Consider the following 18,072-nt stretch of genomic DNA (forward strand, 5'->3'; position numbering starts at 1 on the left):
ACAATGTGTACTTTCTGTTGACCTGCAACAAGCCTAAGTCTGAGAGTTCCAGTGACCAACGAATGATGTGAGATGAACAGCCAGTTCATTACAGCACCTCCTTTGAATTAACAATGTTACTGTGAAGGTACAAACTGTGGTGTTTTGTGACACAGTGCAGTCTGATAGGTGGTTATGGTCACAGTGCAGAAGACCACAATATAAACCCTCACTGCCATGAAACATCAAATCTCAATGCGTAGCTAGTTCAAAGAATGAGTTCTGCTGCATAACGGAAGGAAGAAGAAAAGTGCAATGAAGAAACAGCAGAAAAAGTAGAGGTGAGTATGGGAACTATTCATGGAGATGCACACAATGTCCCACTTCCACAGAAGACAAGTAATATGAAATGGAACCACACCTAACCTTTAACTTCCAAGACACAGAACCATTTTTAAGTTTTAAAAGGACCATTCCATAACATCATGTTGGATGGGTCAAAATACATTACTTCAACTTCTTTGTGGATAAAACCTTCTGAGAAATAGTACCCTAAGCAACAATTAATCTGCTACCTTCTCCAAAAGGAAACTCAGCTTACCTAATTCACACCACTGAAGAAATTCAATCATATAGACCTACTGCTATTTTGGTATGCAAGGTAATGGTTAATCTACCAACAACAGTATTACTATGAAGGATACATTTATCTATTCTTTGTTGTTAGACAAGACCTGATTCTGACAAGGCTCAGAAAGAAAGAATACTACCTAAATTTAACAAAGATATGATGTATAAGATTCAAGAAATATTCATGTTTTTTTTTTAATGGTGGTGGGGTGCGACTAAGTTCCTTGTACTGCGGCCACTTCTGGCCTATTGTACCAGCCCCAGATGATAGGCAAGGGTGATTGTGGAGCAATTGGTGGAATGAAGATTGGCAGGGGAAACCGAAGTACTCAGAGAAAACCTGCTGCAGCTCCACTTTGTCCACCACAAATCCCACTTGATCGGGATCGAACCCGGACCGCGACTAACCGCTTGAATTATGGCGCAACCAATATTCACGTTACAACACATTTTCTGAATTCATGTGACATCATTAGGTGAGTACTGAATATACAAAAAATAAAACATCCTTACCATGACACTAGTGATGTACCAGCTGAAGAAAGTTCCCCAATTGTGGACTAAGGATAATAATAGGAATTCCAGGTGATAAGGATGATTGCATGTCACTTCAGTGGCAATGACAGATAATTACAGAGCAGAGGAGAAATGATGAATAGTGGTGATAAACCAAAAATACTTTACATAAATTGTGCATCAGCATCACTCTGTTCACTACCCAGGTCCTATGACTGCCCTAGAAACAAACCTGCACTTCCAAGTGAAGAATCCTGTAACCTAACCACTCAAATTATCACATGGAGAGAAACTATTTACTAATGTCCTAAGGGACATATATCAAAAAGTTAACATACGCAGATTATACGCTTCACTGCGAGCCAGTTCGTTCTGAGGGAAATGAGCATTCATTTCATCACCATCAAAATCAGCATTGTATGCTTTGCAGTTGGCATAGTGAAGTCGTAACGTTCTCTCTCCCTTCAGAATGCGTGCAACGTGTGCCATGATGCTGGGTCGATGCAAAGTGGGCTGTCTGTTCAAAAGTAACACATCTCCACTACAAAGATGTCTATGTACCTGAAAAGACAGTATGATGTATTAAGCAACATACCAAAACACATGGGAGATGAAGGTGCCCACAATGTCAGCATCAAAAGAAAATTCAACAGCACATTCTAGCCACTCCCAGTAGCTTTACAGAAGAGGCTGACTGCTATTATGATGAAGTTCCAATATTTGTTTCTGGTATCAAGTCAACATCACTACACAATCAAAACTTAAAAAAAAAAAGGAGAAGAACATTTCAGGCCATGTCTGCCTAAAGTTCTGTTCCCTGACTATTAAAGGGATAAAAGCTCAGGAATCTTTATGAGTTTATACAATCATTATAAATATACACTTTTACAAACAAACTCTAAACATTCATATCCTCAATTCAGCAAAATCCTATGTGTTTAATCAAAATCATTAATGAATTAGTTAGTAAAATAATTTATAAAAATATATTATTTGTATAAATAGTATAAAAAAAGATAAAGTTGTCCATGTGCTTAATTAATTAAAGCATGATGCCATGAAGAGTTCGACTTTCGGCACTACCAGATTTTCTGAGAAGTAGTGGGTCTGGAACAGGGTCCACTCAGCCTTGTGAGGAAAATTAAGGAGTTATTTCAAGGAAATATTGGCTCTGGTCTAGAAAAACGAGATTAATGGCCGTAGGGAGCGGTTGCGCTGACCACTTGATACCCTCTATCCGCAAAAGTTGGCACTAACTTCGCCGACAAGCAGCAGTCCCTCAGTTGGTATAGTTTGCTTGTGGACTACAGGCCACGGAGTTTGTTTGGTTTTAGTTTGTTTATTATGCCATGAAGACATGTGGGGTAGTTCAGGTATATATGGTCAGACAGAAAAAAATGAGACTGTGCCTGTATCTCTTTTTATTTAACAAACTGAGAAAATCAACTAGGATCTTCAAAATTGTTCCCTTCTGAGTTGACATACAGCTGCAGATGATGCTGCTATTGTTCAAAGCTATTCTGCATATCACTTTCTGAAAGGCTGTTGAGGATCTCCATCGTTTTTGCTTTCACATCTTCTCCCAACAAAAAATGGGTTGCTTTGAGCACCGACTTGATTTTTTGGAAGAGGCAGAAGTCGCAGAGAGCAAGGTCTGGCAAATAGTGTGTGCTCAAGCACAGTGATGTTGTGATTAGCTATAAACTGCTTCACAGACAAAGCATTGTGTGCTGGCGTGCTGTCTTGGTGCAAAATCCAACAGTTTCTCCATAATTATGGTCGTTTCCTTCTCACGCGTTCACACAATTTCGTCAAGACTTCAACGTAACACTGCTGATTTACCATCTGGCCACGGGGAACCCACTCTGCCATTATAATACCATGGATACTGAAGAAAACAATCAACATGGCCTTGAACTTCGAACAACTATTACATGCTTTTTTGGTCTTGGAGATGTTGCTGACTTCCACTGCATTGATTGTCACTTGGTCTCCTCAGTCGATAACTGAAAAGTTTCCATTGCAGATTTCTTCAGTTTCACAAGAAACTTGATCACTCCAAAGTTTTCTGACCAAGGGTAAGAAAACGTCTATATTTGAACACACATCCACTCATACTGAGTAAAGCTATGAAGCTGAGCACTATCTCATGGTGACAGGTTAGAACATACTCTATAACCATCTCTTCGTCTCTCCCCTCCTACTCTCGGATCCCAAGCTATAGGGTTAGGCTTGTCTTTTTTTTGTCTGACCACGTGGCTTCACCTTTTCTGACCTTGGCACTAGATGAAAGTGACTGGTTAGCTTCACTACCTGGTTGCTTTACCCATGGGCAAATAGCACCCGATACCCATTGGACAGGAGGCTGGGTGGGCCCCAGAGCTTCTCTGGACACTGTGGAGAAGAGACAAATTTTTCCATACTGAGAATCAAATCCAGGCCATCCAGCCCCTAACCCATCACTATACTGACTGGGACACCCTGAATCCATAAACAGCATAATTTTGTTAATTATTTTGCATATGAAAATAAAATTATGTAATCATATAAGGAAAATCACAAATGCAGAATGAGGGTTAACTAACTGCACATACAAATATTCCACTACTTACTGACAGCCTATAACACTGGTCTCATCATAACAGCCAGTGACAGTGACAGCCAGAGCAATACTGGGGACCTGACCTACTCAGTTCTTTCATAAAACAAACATTAAAATTAATAGATTATCCACAATAAGTTACAATGTATTGAATATGCATCATTTCTCTGGGTACATAATGTCACACACATGAGTGACCACAGATGATGATTTGGATAACTGAATTTATTGACCACTTAGAGGTCGTGACTATAAATAACTATAACATTATCGCTGATTTCCACACTTCATATATCATTACAGCACATGTCAAGTCTTTTCCAGCCTGCAGTGCTTTCACTAGACATTTCATGGTAACAGCTTCTAACAGTGGAGATTCTTCAGCTTCCATGTTCACGCCCTCTCCAAATGGCGGCTCCCTTCTAACTATGTATGATTGCTCTAAGTTAGTCTTCACAGACTCAGTGACCAAGCTCTAAACCTGTCCCTTGCATACATTATCTTGGCACGGACCACGCAGAAAACGCTGTTCCTCTGTTGCATGCATTTCCATTGCTGTAGGAACATGTTTACCGAGCCGTTCCATAGCAATGGCCATCTATTTTTGCGTATTAAGTTTCTGCTGCCTAGCAATGGATGTTGTTCCATTGTTTGTTTCGCGACCATTACCTAGAAGTGAATGTTGTTTCAGAGCCACGCACTAGCAACAGCTGTTTCTCTGGCTCCACAGTTCTTGCCTTGAGCAAATTTGTCACAATATGAGTACAGAACTAAAATAACAATAATGCATTTTTTAATTTATACTAAAAAATTAATATGCATGAACTGTATTAAAACATACAAAAACTGGTTCATACAGTAACTGAAGACAGCTCCTAATCTACCAAAACAGAAAACTGTACACACCTACTACAAACGTTCAAGCATTATAAGAAAGAAATCAGAAAGCAAACTTGTTATTTTTCATTAGCATTACCTTGATCTCCGAGTAGGAGGGTGGTGCATATTTCAGCATCACCATATGGAAAATTTAAATTAAAAGGATCCTTTTACAATAGATTGTTCTGATAATCAGTGAGGACACGCTTTTCCTGAGTGACTTGTCCAATTGTACATAATGTAACAGTTATGGATGTTAAATAAATCAATCAATCAATCAATCAATCCTGCATGCATGCCAACATATATGCACACAAACACATACACACATATAAACTAATTTTATCATTAAAATGAAAACTTTATTTCTATCACTTTCTGAAGAGAATAACAGGCTTCACTGCTGCTGCATGGTAAAAATTAACATGAAGTATTCTCAATCACAGAAGGTCAATAAGTCAGCAAAAGGAGAATTTGTCAAGATATCAAAGGAAACAAAAATATAAAAATGCATTATACATGTTTTGAATATCAGATGTCCAGATGAAAGGTATCCAAAATAAAAAATTTATATCTCAGAAAGTAATTGTCATACACGTATCTGGTTTATGTCATCAGAAAGGAAAACCTTGTAAGGTCCCCCCCCCGCCCAACTTACACACATGCACCGTCACATTTCTGCCACCATGCTAGGAATCACTTGGACAGAGTGATGGCTGGGAGATAGATCAGCAGAAGTAGATAAATTGCTTGGCCTCCTAGGTCACCAGATTTAACCCTACTGAATTTATCTTGTGGCATTATGTGAAGAATATTGCCTACCAGATTAAGATCAATGACCTGCAACACCTGAAAGCCCACATAAGGGATGCTGTGGCTATGGTAACACCAAACTTGCTTCAAGCCTGGATATTTGTTGTGCCACCAAGGGAGCCCACGTTGAAATTTACTGAGAAAGTTATATACTCAGAAAAAACTTTGATAGTTTCTCTTTGTAGTGGTGTAACCCATAAATGTGTATAATAAAAGCTTTCTGAGATATAATTGTTTTATTTTGGATACCTTTCATCCAGACACCCTGTATATAATTTGGACGTTATTAGGGTTCTGCTGAAGGTGAAACCAAATGATACCTATGAAAGGTTATGCATAAACAAGTACATATAGTGCTCCTGAATGAAAAAAAACATGTGGGGGGGAAAGTTAATCCACTCCTTGAGCTAATATGTGACTCTGACATTGCAGTAGGACTACAGACTACACATAAGACAGTAGTTGCCACAAGCCAGATAATTCATATACAGATATTAAATTTAACTATACATACTATTTTCATTCCTTTCGATACATCACATGTGTCTCCAGGAGTCAAGAGACGTTTTGCAACACTTCCTCGTTGAATTTGGTCAGTGGAGGATATTCTGGTTCTGCTACCATCCTCATTCTCTACCATTACAGCTCTGAAATAAAACAACATATCACCTTACTTACTTACTTACTTATGGAGTTAAGCCCTTCTTGAGGAGAAGCTCAATCTGCAGCTACTCAAGAATTTCCCAGCATTTTATGAAACCCGAAGGTTCATTACTGTGTTCACAAGAGCCCTCCACTGGTCCCTATCCTGAGCCAGATCAATCCAATCCATACCATCCCATTCTATCTCTCTAAGAGCCATTTTAATATTGTGCACCCATCTACGCCTTGGTCTTCCCAGAATATATCACCTTGCAACATGAAAAATTAGTGCTTTCAGGTGATTCTATAATTGCACCCAACTGAGTAGGTTTTACCTGAGAATGGGGACAGAATTCAGTCTCCGAAATGCTGAGATTTTAAAAAGAAACAGGATGTTATTTTTTAGAAAATAGACAAGACGATGGATAATGTCCAAAAACATAATACTTGTAATATTTTTATTCTTGAAATGTGTTATTCTATACTTTATAAAAAATGACTACTCAACAAGATCACATTCAATGCAGTAGTGTTGTACAGAAACACTGTTGTAGTATTGTGAAAGAAACGTAGCCTTCAGGACTTTCTATTATTTCTGATGCTACTTCGAGACAAATGCAACATTTATCACCCAAATGGCAGTTTCAAGCCTTCTTCTCTTATTTCACAAAGACAGCCCACTTTATGTTATCACACTCATGTATGTTCATATGTGTGCTTTCTACTAATAATTACAATCAACTTCTGGATATTCAAACAAACTGGAAAAATGCCACTCACATTTTCCACTTTTTGTATCCGTAATGCCAACATAGTGACTACAGCAATTTTCAAGAAAGAACCAACAGGAATCCATTTAGTGAATGAACCAAAAACTTTGTGTGGCAATAGATCTCTTAAATACATGGAACTCTTGTTAACGGCAATTCTTGTCACTCTGATTTTGTATAGGTGCATAAAATAACAACATAGGAACTATGTATAATCTACAACATCCTTTCTGTTTCAGTAAGATGACATATGAAACACTTATAGATGAGAAGTTTTGCAGGGAGACAGATCACAGAGTACTCAAAAGCTATGAGACTCTTTCCGAGTACATATGTGCAATGTGACAGTATAAAATTTTACTTTCTTTTGGTAATAAGAACTATATTAGTAGTAGCGGGCCGCATCATAGCTCAAGTAGTTAATCGCTGGCTTCCCAACGCAGTGGCCCAGGTTCGATCCAGGGTTTGGTCAAGTGGGATTTCTGGTGGACAAAGTGGCGCTGGGGCAGCTTTTCTCCGAGTACTTCAGTTTCCCCTGCCAATATTCATTTCACCAATTGCTACACAATCACCTTCACCTATCATCTGGGACTGGTACAATAGGCCAGAAGTGACCGCAGTACAAGGGACTTAGTCCCACCCCACTAGCAATAAAAAAAATATTAGTAGTAATTCAGTCATTCATCAGTAATCTGTCAAGATGACAGGTCCACAATCTCTTCCAAAACAGTTCCTCCACTTGGTGTGATCCAGAGCTTTCTCCTTCAAATGAAAATATCCTTTTTTGTCCATTAATAGTAATAACACATAAAAATTACTGTAAACCGAACAGAATCAAACTACATTAACTGTATGGTACAGAGGTCTCCTTCAATGCTGAAGTCTTTTAGCTGATCAAGAAATTCACAACTATTAACATATCCAAAGATTCATAAAGTAATCACTACACTGGAACCTATTCTGAGACATTTCCGTGTAGTACATGTTCACAATCTGTTTCTCGCTGAATCTTAGTATTATCCTCCCATCTGTACACAACCTCAACATAAAAAGAAAAAATATTTTCCAAACACAACCTATGTGAAATGCACATAACTTCATTAACACAGTAAACTATAAAGTCTCATATACTGAATGAAATGGCTGTTATTATCTTGAGAAAGCTTTCGCAGAAATCTCTGCAAGGAATTACAAACTCATTTTCCTGCCATAAGATAAATCTACATGAAAGTACAAAAAGAATCGTAGCTTCTGTTACGTCTGGTATTCTTTCTTACCCTGGATAAACATCAGGTCCATTCAAAACCATCTTGCGTAAATCAGCCACATTCCACTCAGAAACAGGCACAGGATATGTTAAAGATTTGGCAAATATTTCCGGAATACCAATTTCTTCAATGTTCAGACATGGATCTGGAGTAATAACTGAACGAGCGGCAAAGTTAACTCGCTTTCCCATCATGTGCATTCGTATAACACCTTCTTTCTTCTCTATCACCTGTATAAAACAAGGAATATAATATTCATGTAGCAGATCATTGCAGTTTTAAAAGTCTCCATCACTGAACAAAAACCTGCGAATTTAGTTGACATTATCAAGGCTGCACCACAGCTCAAGTGGTTAGTCGCTGGCTTTCCACCGCAGAGGCCCAGGTTCGATCCCGGGTCTGACCAAGTGGGATTTGTGGTGAACAAAGTGGCACTGGGGCAGGTTATCTCTGAGTACTTCGGTTTCCCCTGCCATTCTTCATTCCACCAACTGCTCCACAATCACCCTCACCTATCATCTGGGGCTGGTACAAGAGGCCAGAAGTGGCCGCAGTACAAGGGACTTAGTACCACCCCACTAGTAATAAAAAAAGAACAAACAATAGTTCACATTATAACAATTCATTATATCATGCTACATTTTCAGATTAGTTGAGCGTAACCTCCACATGGGAATACTTACTTACTTACTCATGGAGCTGAGCCCTTCTGGAGGAGCCGCCAATTCTGCAGCTACTCAAGAATTTCCCAACATTTTATGGAACCCAAAGGTTCATTACAGTGTTCACAAGAGCCCTCAACTTGTCCCTATCCTGAGCCAGATCAATCCAATCCATACCATCCCATCCTCTCTCTCTAAGATCCATTTTAATATTGTCCACCCACCTACGCCTTGGTCTTTCTAGTGGTCTCTTTCCTTCTGGCTTTCCCACCAATATCCTATACGCATTCCTCGTCTCCCCTATTCGTGCTACATGCCCTGCCCACCTCATTCTCCTTGACTTGACCACATGGGAATAACATGATTAATTTGGTGATGTGAGTTATGCCTCTTCCTGATGCAATTTCAGCTCATATCAGTTGCAATTGGTTACCCTGACAGCAAGATACACAGATACAAGCAGTGCAAGAATACTATAATTATGCAAACCTCTAAAAACCACTTCATTCTGTTGATTCTGTAGATTGCACATGGAGTACATCTTTCCTGGTCACTTGTCAAAGAGATGTCAAATATTCAAAGCCTATGCTTTATAAATTTAAGGACTGCACAGACATAAAACGTACCATATAGAGCAAATTTATCTGAGGCATATATACCTGCTTGATGCCTGGGCAAACTTTCTGAAGCTTCTGTGAAGACCGGTTCATACCACTATCCATCAAGCGATCCACATCAGCCTGCAGCCCCTGCCACGTTAGAACTAACTTCTCTTCAAGAGTCTTCCCTTGAATCTGTTCTATTATGCTCTGAGGAAAACCAAGTCATTTTTAATTATAATTTACCCACAATAAAAAAACAGCATAAATCACGACAATAATAAATATAACATTCAGACTGTCTACTGCACTATCACTCAACCATTAATTTCAAAAACCCTTTACCATCAAAACATCTATGTATAAGATAGTCCGTCAATAATGCAACAAATTGTTCCTTTTTCTTCCGTTTATACTTTAACACAAGTTTCGGCCCTAGATGGCCATCTTCGGGTGTCTTAATACATTAAAACTGTTACACTGCATTAGTATGCACTAAAATCTCACGTTCTAGTCCACTTAACATAAAAGAATAGAATCCGTTAAAATTTTCTATTAAAATTTTCATTACTTTGGTGAAATTCACTTCCACCTCAGAAGTGATGTCATCCATTTGTTTAGAACTACATGTTTATCTCCATGTGTTTTATTGCAGCAGCTTGTATCTATGTTTGTTAGCCTATTGTTCTGTTACATTTGCAATCTGTAATATTCCCCTTGCTTGTGCATTGTTCCCTCTAGCAGCATGTGGTGTTGTCTTCACTAGTCAAATATATCTGCCCATAAATTTTGTATGCAAGAAATGTAATTATAAATCCTGCAAAATCATACAAATAAGCATTCTGTTACAGGAAACCTGTGTCATCTAAGGCAGTGTTTCTCGACCTGTATTTAAAACATACCCATTTAAAAAAAAAAATGCTTCTGAAGTACTCCACATACCTAAAATTTTCAAAAAGACAATTCTTTCTACCACTGCAACACATTTATTTAAAGAATTTAATCATAACTGGTTGTTTGGAAGAAACTGCCTGTATGCAGTAAGTAGTTACTATAGGATTCTGACGATGGTGTATAACACACTNACTATTAGTTTTTGTTACTAGTTCTTCTTTCTATTCCATGCCGTGGGGTCATGGACCTGGTCATGAGTTTACTTTCGTGGCATAAATTTCTACAGATCTATCTATCCTGGTTCCACGCTTGTAAGTGTTTGCTACAATTTGTTATTAATATTTTTCTTATTAGCTCTCATGGACTTAGCCTGATCTCAGGTTTTTATAATCTTCATGTTTTGTGACATCGGTTTGTCCAGTGATTGATGCTAGCTCTTTCTAACAGACCCAACTGAATAGGTGTTTTCCTTCACCTGAGGACGGAAACAGATCCAGTTTCCGAAACGTCGTGTTTTTATTTGTTATCTTAAAAACCGGGACAATGGATAAAGTCCAAAAACCCAACATATCAGTGTGTATGCAGTAAATTTAACATCATTCTTCATACTGTGCAAAGAGGTTATAAATACAAAAATTCAGACATTTCAGTTGTGTTCAAATTCTTCCAGATTCCTCTCTCACATCCCTGGTTAAGAAACACTAACCTAAACCAAATAATGTGATTAAAGGGTTCTCGGCTTTTCCTTTATGTATATTTTTTCCACAAAAATATTAGTAAAAACAGATAATTGGAGAATAAAAATGGTTCAAAAGCCACATATGGTTTGTGTAACTCTATCTTCAACCTCCAGGGGGAAGGAAATGAAATTAACACTTTGCCGACCATTCACGCATTAATACGTTTTTCACTTTTAAACGTGGCAGACCGGTTGCATATTAATACGTTTTTAGAACACGATAAGTTGCAACACACTATACATCGCTCTGGTGCCACCTACATTGCACGCGACCACCTGCAGATGCGTGATGAGACTCTGGGATGTTTAGTTAGCAGTCAGTAATTTGACCTCGCTGTTTATTTAACCAACTACAAAGGAAAATGCTTTGCCTTCTTCAAGCTGTGTGTATCAGCCAGTAAGTAGTGGGGAGAATGGATCAAGGACAAATTCTCCTCCGAAGACCTAGCTGATCTGCCTTGTGAGATGCGTAGTAATGGATTGTCATTCAGACAGTGACAGTGATGGGGGGAACAACAAAGAATTGTGGCCACAGACAGTAAAAGTGACAGTAGCTCCAACAATAATGCGGGTAATAACATTGAGCGTAGTAACATTGCGGGGACAGCAAAAAATCTAAACCCTGATTCAAAATCGAAATACAAAGCATTTCTGATGAATGTGGCAAAGGCCTGGGCTATAGTCCAGATGGTGGCGGCAGAACCAGGGTCACATAAAGACTTAGTACGACCAGGCCCATCAACTCCCACCCCACGAAGGCCTCATGTGATATGCGGAAACATACCCTCCTGAAAACTGTGAAGAGTGAACATTCCAAGGGGAAGAATCCTTCTAGTCAATGCTGTGTTTGTACAGTTCACAAAAAAAAAGGAGTATGTCTACATTTGCAAGTTCTGTGTAATGCCACTTCACAAGGGGGAATGTTTCCAGAAATATCACATCCTCAAGCACTTCTAGGAGCATTGGTAAGTGTTCTCCAAAAATTTTAGTTCAAAAAAATAATTAGAAGATTTTATATTAATTTTTAAAGTGAACAGTGCACAAGTTCAGGCAGTAGGTTTAAAAATGCCGAACCCGAGGGTGATTTAAATATTGAAATCGCCGGTCCACAAAGTGTTAACATAATAATTGCGATTCAAAAAAAAAAAAAAGTTACAGAATATAGAAGCACATAAATTCAACATAATTTTCCCTTCTCTGTTCACACTCCTGCTTGTTAAATCCACATAATAATCTACTCTCCTTTCCCCCTCTCTCTCAGTCAACCAGCAACCCCTTCACATTGAACCAAGTGTTATTCATTAAAATTAGTCTAAAGCAGTTGGCTGCATTAAAACAAAACCACACTTTTTCAATTCACATATAATGTGGAGTGCCTGCAGTCCATTTCTAGAAAGACTATATATGATAGCTTCTTTTCTTTTTACTGTGGAAACAACAAAAATCATCTCACTTAGTTACATTTAATTTGTAGCCTGCTCTAAGTTCACTTCAAAATGGGAACCTGCCTCCATTTTACAAACATACCAGGCCTTTGGAAAAAAATAATAGGTCACCATGACACTACTAAAATACCAGTATAGAGGGACTGTAGCAAGCAAACTAAAATTTACAGATATCTGCATATATGAGAAGAAAAACACTGGTCTGCTTCAAATGTAATGTTGGTTCTAAACTAAAATAATATGGCCATAACAGCCAACTTTCCTGTTAAATATAAAACCCTCAACAGAAAACAATCATAATTCAATATTTCCATATATTTTATCACAGAAATCCATGATTATAAGAATGCTACGAGGAGTTTCTTTGCAGTGAAACAATTCCAGATTTGATCCTAACTCCTCACACCTACCAACCCCAAAAGGTGAAAAAATATATTTCTGAGGTGGAACTCTGTACTTCTCAAAAAAAAAAACAGAACATAGTGAATTGTATTTAAAAATTTGTTTCTGAAAGAACTGGTAAGTTACTTGTTTACTCTGTACCTTTTCATTCTTGTTTCAATATCCATAAACATATCAAACAAGATATCTGACTGTGAATGTGCTAAAAGGAAAAGTGAAACACAAGTCACTCAGAAATCAAAATAAATCCTTTGCTTCCTTCGTCAGTCAAAACCAAATGTTCTGCTACTCAGTCATATACTATAAAGTTTAAAGAAGTATTATGTCAACTTAGAATAACATTTTACCTTTGCTTCTTCTGGTATGCTGTTTGCGTTCCCATCTTGCATTGTCTTGGTAATATTTTGGATTATTATGCAGTCTTGAACAATGAGTTTGTAAGCTTGTGTTTGTGGATGCTCAACTAACTTACCGCCAACAAAATTAACCTGCAAACATAGGATTACAGGCAAATATAAGGCTGTTCATGTACTTAATTAAGCACCATGCCACAAAAATATATGGAGGAATGGGTGTATAGCCACACAGCATTACATCACCTAACTTAAATTCTATACAGCCCAATTAACAGTAACCTACACAGATCAACAGCTGCTGTCTGTTAATGACACTGTATCCTCAATTGCTCATGTTATGTTGTTCCACATGAAGAATGTTACACAGTGGCAGTGGTGGTGGTTTTTGTGGTGTTAGTGGCACTGTGGTGGTGACAGTGATAGAAGTGGTGGCGGCGGCGGTGGTGGTGGCAGTGGGGGCAGTGGTGATCGCAGAAGCAGCAGTGGTGGTGGCAGTGGTGGCCTCAGCACAGGTGATAGTGGTGATGGCAGTAGCAGTGGTGGTGGTGGTGGTGGTGGCCTCAGCACAGGTGATAGTGGTGATGGCAGTAGCAGCAGTGGTGGTGGCGGTGGTGGCCTCAGCACAGGTGATAGTGGTGATGGCAGTAGCAGCAGTGGTGGTGGCGGTGGTGGCCTCAGCACAGGTGATAGTGGTGATGGCAGTAGCAGCAGTGGTGGTGGCGGTGGTGGCCTCAGCACAGGTGATAGTGGTGATGGCAGTAGCAGCAGTGGTGGTGGCGGTGGTGGCCTCAGCACAGGTGATAGTGGTGATGGCAGTAGCAGCAGTGGTGGTGGCGGTGGTGGCCTCAGCACAGGTGATAGTGGTGATGGCAGTAGCAGCAGTGGTGGTGGCGGTGGTGGCCTCAGCACAGGTGATAGTGGTGATGGCAGTAGCAGCAGTGGTGGTGGTGGTGATGGTAGTGGTCACAGCGGTAGTAGTGGTCATGGTGGTGGAGGTGGAGGCAGAAGTGGCGATGGCAGTGGCAGTGGAGGTGGGGGTAATGGTAGTGGTTATATCAATGACTGGAGAAATCAAGAGCAATAGGGGAGGAAACAGTTGTGATCAAATTTTAATTTTGCAATCCTCTGTGATATAACACTCAACACACAGCCACTTATTGTGGCCTTCAACATACATTCTCTTAAAACCATTTTATTTACAATGATTGTGTTTTTGGACATTATCCATAGCCCTGTTTTTTTTTTATTTAAAACGCAACGTTTCAGAGATTGGATTCTGTCTCTGACTACAGGTAAAAAGCCACTCAATTGAGCCCAATCAATACAGCTAATCCCTATCTCTGGATACCAGCACCAATGTTGTGTTTTAAATAAAAAAGAAAAAAAAAGAGGACAATGGATAATGTCCAATAATACAATAATTGTATTAATGCATCATCACAAACTTTTAGATCTTATTTTACCTTAAGTTATATGGTAAAAAACTTCATATAAACAATGGAATAAAAATTTAGGTATACTGACTTAACCAAGTACCCAGACATGTTCCTTAGCACTGAACCAAGTACCCAGACATGTTCCTTAGCACTGAACTTAGCTATTAAGCATGGTAAGAAAAAAGGAAACACGTATGCTTAACAGATCAATGGGCCTTCAGTTACGAATGCAAAGATGTTGAAGCCCAAAGTTCAATGAAGTTTTTCAAGAAAGATACAGTCTTAGACTACAGTTAGATATGTCATACTTTCTATGGGTATTTGCTCTAATAANCTGTAACAGTGAAGCAGGCCCTATTATTGAAACCAAGAATCGGGCTAAGTCACCCTTGAGTGTTCCTTGCTANTACTAAACTAGCTTTAAAAAAAACAAATAAGTTTCCTAGAATATATTATAGGAAAATAGCTCAACATGATTTTTTGGTCACGTTATGTTACTAGTAAATATTCAAATTTTTAAAAATTATGTGGATATAATTACACACAATAAGAGCTTTGATGAAATTACTTAGTGAAAAGGTATATATATGGAGAACCTACCTCTTATAAACTAAGCTACAATTAAAGTTGGCAAATATGTGATAATACATTACATTTCTATAACCATAAAACTTGGAAATAATAATGTATTACAGCACTCACTGGCCTCACTTTGGGTGGTGGAACTGGTATCATATCAAGAAAGAAAGAATCAGTGGGATGTTCCATGTCACAGCTTTCCAACAATGGTGAAAGGGCACTCATGAATTCCTTTTCATTCTTCCAAATCTTACGTAAATGATCCCTAACAAGAAAATAAAGAAATGTTAAAATCAATTTAAAATCTCCTTAATCTTATCAAATACAGTGGTTACTATAGTTAATGCCTCGTAACTTTGGCTGCGCAAAAAGGTAAACGCTGTTGTGGAGCATGTGAAGCTGTACGCTTGCTGTGGTGACGTTCAGAGCTACTTCCCAAGCGGAAAACATTGCCTACGGAGACCAGGAGTAGATACGGTGGAATCGATACAGTGCGGCAGAGGGAAAGCACTAGCTTATTGCACTTCCGGCCAGCATGACAGTACAATCGCTATGACTGGTACCAACTAACAAGCAACACAATGTACTACACACCTGACCACACTCCAAGATGCTATATTCCAAACTGGTAGTACCCATGCTGACACAAGCTGATAAGACTGATCCCCCATCTCCAAGAGATGGTATGACCCCTGTACCACAGCTAGAGTTCCGAGGAACTAACAGTATGTGTACCACCCACTTTAACATTATGCACACTGCTTTTTGCCTGTTAAGTGTACAGTAAACTCTCTATTTAACGTTTCTTTGGGAAGCAGTGAATTTGAACACTAAACTGAGAAATACTTTAAATGGAGATAACTTAACACTGAGTTTACCAAGTTGGGGTCACTGAGGCTGTACATTAAACAAGGAAAAACCTTAAATTGAAGAACATTAAATTAGAGCTGCAATGCATTTATGGGTTTCATATAATTCTGAAAACAAAGAAGGACTGGCTTTCTACATAGCATTAACCAACACGACATTGTAACAGCCATGAAGTTTGTTTTCTGTGAGGTATGTGATATTTTTTTTAAATATTACTTAGATGAGCTTCTAGCTTCAAAAGGTTAATAGGGTTATAAAGTATGATAAAATATGTTTTTTTCTTTTTTCCTCGCATCTGGAGGAACAGTTTCATTAGAATTTTGTTCATTACATTCCAGACTCTACAGGGAAAATGTACAAATATTTTAAACTATTACTATAGATGAAGACTTCATAGAAATGTTTTAGCTTGTCATAGACCAGATCCCTTCAGAGGTCACCATATTTTTTAACAAATTTCTTTGAAACCAGTTTTAAAATGGCATCAGCTTGGTTAAGAGAAACATAACCTAGACAATACTGCAACTGGAGGGGGGAGGGGGGTAGAGAGAGAGATTTTGTGTGTGTGTGCATGAGAGAGAGAGAGAGAGAGTTAAGTGTGCAAGTGGGTGCATATCACATGCAAGCCAAAATTATTTTTAACTGTTTACTACCAATAAATTTATCTAGATAACAAGCTGCTCTTTCCATGACACAATGTTATTGTTGAATCAAACGTTTACACAGTATTTATGTGTAGGTAAGGAGGGAACTGATTCCAAATGGAAGCCCAACAATCCCATCCCCCCCCCAATACACTCCCTTTCCAAATCCATAGCAATAGATGTAAATAAGCCCAGTATAGACAAGCATGGCTGAATTCCAGCACTAGTTGATCTGCTCCATTTTTGCTACACCATTTCCATAAGAACTGCTTATCTCTAATTCACAGCTTAGACACCTGGTGATAATACCAAGAACCACCATTAAATCTGCTCCTAGATCAATTAATGAATCTTGTATTACTGAGCAATAGCTGTACTGATCATACAGGTGGTACCAGCTAGGACACAATCAGTGCAGTGCATTTTCAAAACATAATTCAGGATCACTGACTACTACAGTGTAACATTAGGAGAGTATATTCACAGCACAAGAAACGGTGTAGTCCATGAGAGGAAGGATGGCCCTAGGGTCGACTCTGTCTCTAATAGAAATGAGTACCAGAAGTACTCTTGAGTATACGTGGAGACCGCACCAAAAACACATATACAGGAAAAAATGACGTACAAAAACTAGGATGGCTGAAAAAAGAACACAATGACAGTATTCNAAGATAGTGTGAAGAGATTTAGTTGTAGGGTTTGAAAAGTGTGGAAACCCGTAACATTGTTATAATTAATTGTAGCCCTTGCATGTAGGTTGTTGAATAAACCAATTAACAATCTCTACGGCGTCTTCAGTAACGAAACACGTTACAATATCAAACCAGCAACTTTTTAATATTGTAACGTGTTTCGTTACTGAAGACGCCGTAGAGATGGTTAATTGGTTTATTTAACAATCTTCAAACAACGGCTACAATTAATTATCACAATGTTACGGGTTTCCACACTTTACAAACCCTAGAACGAAATCTCTTAACACTCTCTTCGAGAGTCTTCACGTACTAATAATGCGGGAGCTATACAAGTCTCCCTGAATTACACTCTCCAGATATGACTGGTGATCACTGGTTATCGCACACTCGCAGGCTGCTATGTTTCAACTGAAGTCGTCGACTGCTACGGTAGAACTGAGAAGTCGTTGATAACGCACTCAGCGACTGTCACAGTACAACTGACGTCGCTGACTGCTACAGTAGAACTAACTTGTACCAGCTGTGCAGCTCACTTATATAGCTGCAGTGCTTGCCGGTTGCATAATGAGTGCCACATCATCCTGTTACATCACCGCTGTTGACTCGCCTTGCATAGTTACCAGGTTGCGGGGGCTCGGCTATCTTCGGCTCC

General features: G+C 38.8%; 1 protein-coding gene across 1 annotated transcript in view; it reads right to left on the minus strand.

Annotated features, from left to right (window-relative positions):
- The window catches only part of LOC111862234 (DNA-directed RNA polymerase I subunit RPA1), a gene marked incomplete at its 5' end in the record, with an annotated part of 193,383 nt that overhangs the window by 160,465 nt on the left and 14,846 nt on the right, over positions 1–18,072 (minus strand). The window contains 6 exon segments of the mRNA XM_033750596.1: positions 1,464–1,686; positions 5,934–6,066; positions 8,109–8,329; positions 9,421–9,570; positions 13,188–13,328; positions 15,335–15,476. Coding sequence (XP_033606487.1) covers positions 1,464–1,686; positions 5,934–6,066; positions 8,109–8,329; positions 9,421–9,570; positions 13,188–13,328; positions 15,335–15,476 — 1,010 coding nt within the window.

The sequence above is a fragment of the Cryptotermes secundus genome, unplaced genomic scaffold (genome assembly GCF_002891405.2).
Source record: "Cryptotermes secundus unplaced genomic scaffold, Csec_1.0 scaffold1698, whole genome shotgun sequence".
NCBI lineage: Eukaryota > Metazoa > Arthropoda > Insecta > Blattodea > Kalotermitidae > Cryptotermes > Cryptotermes secundus.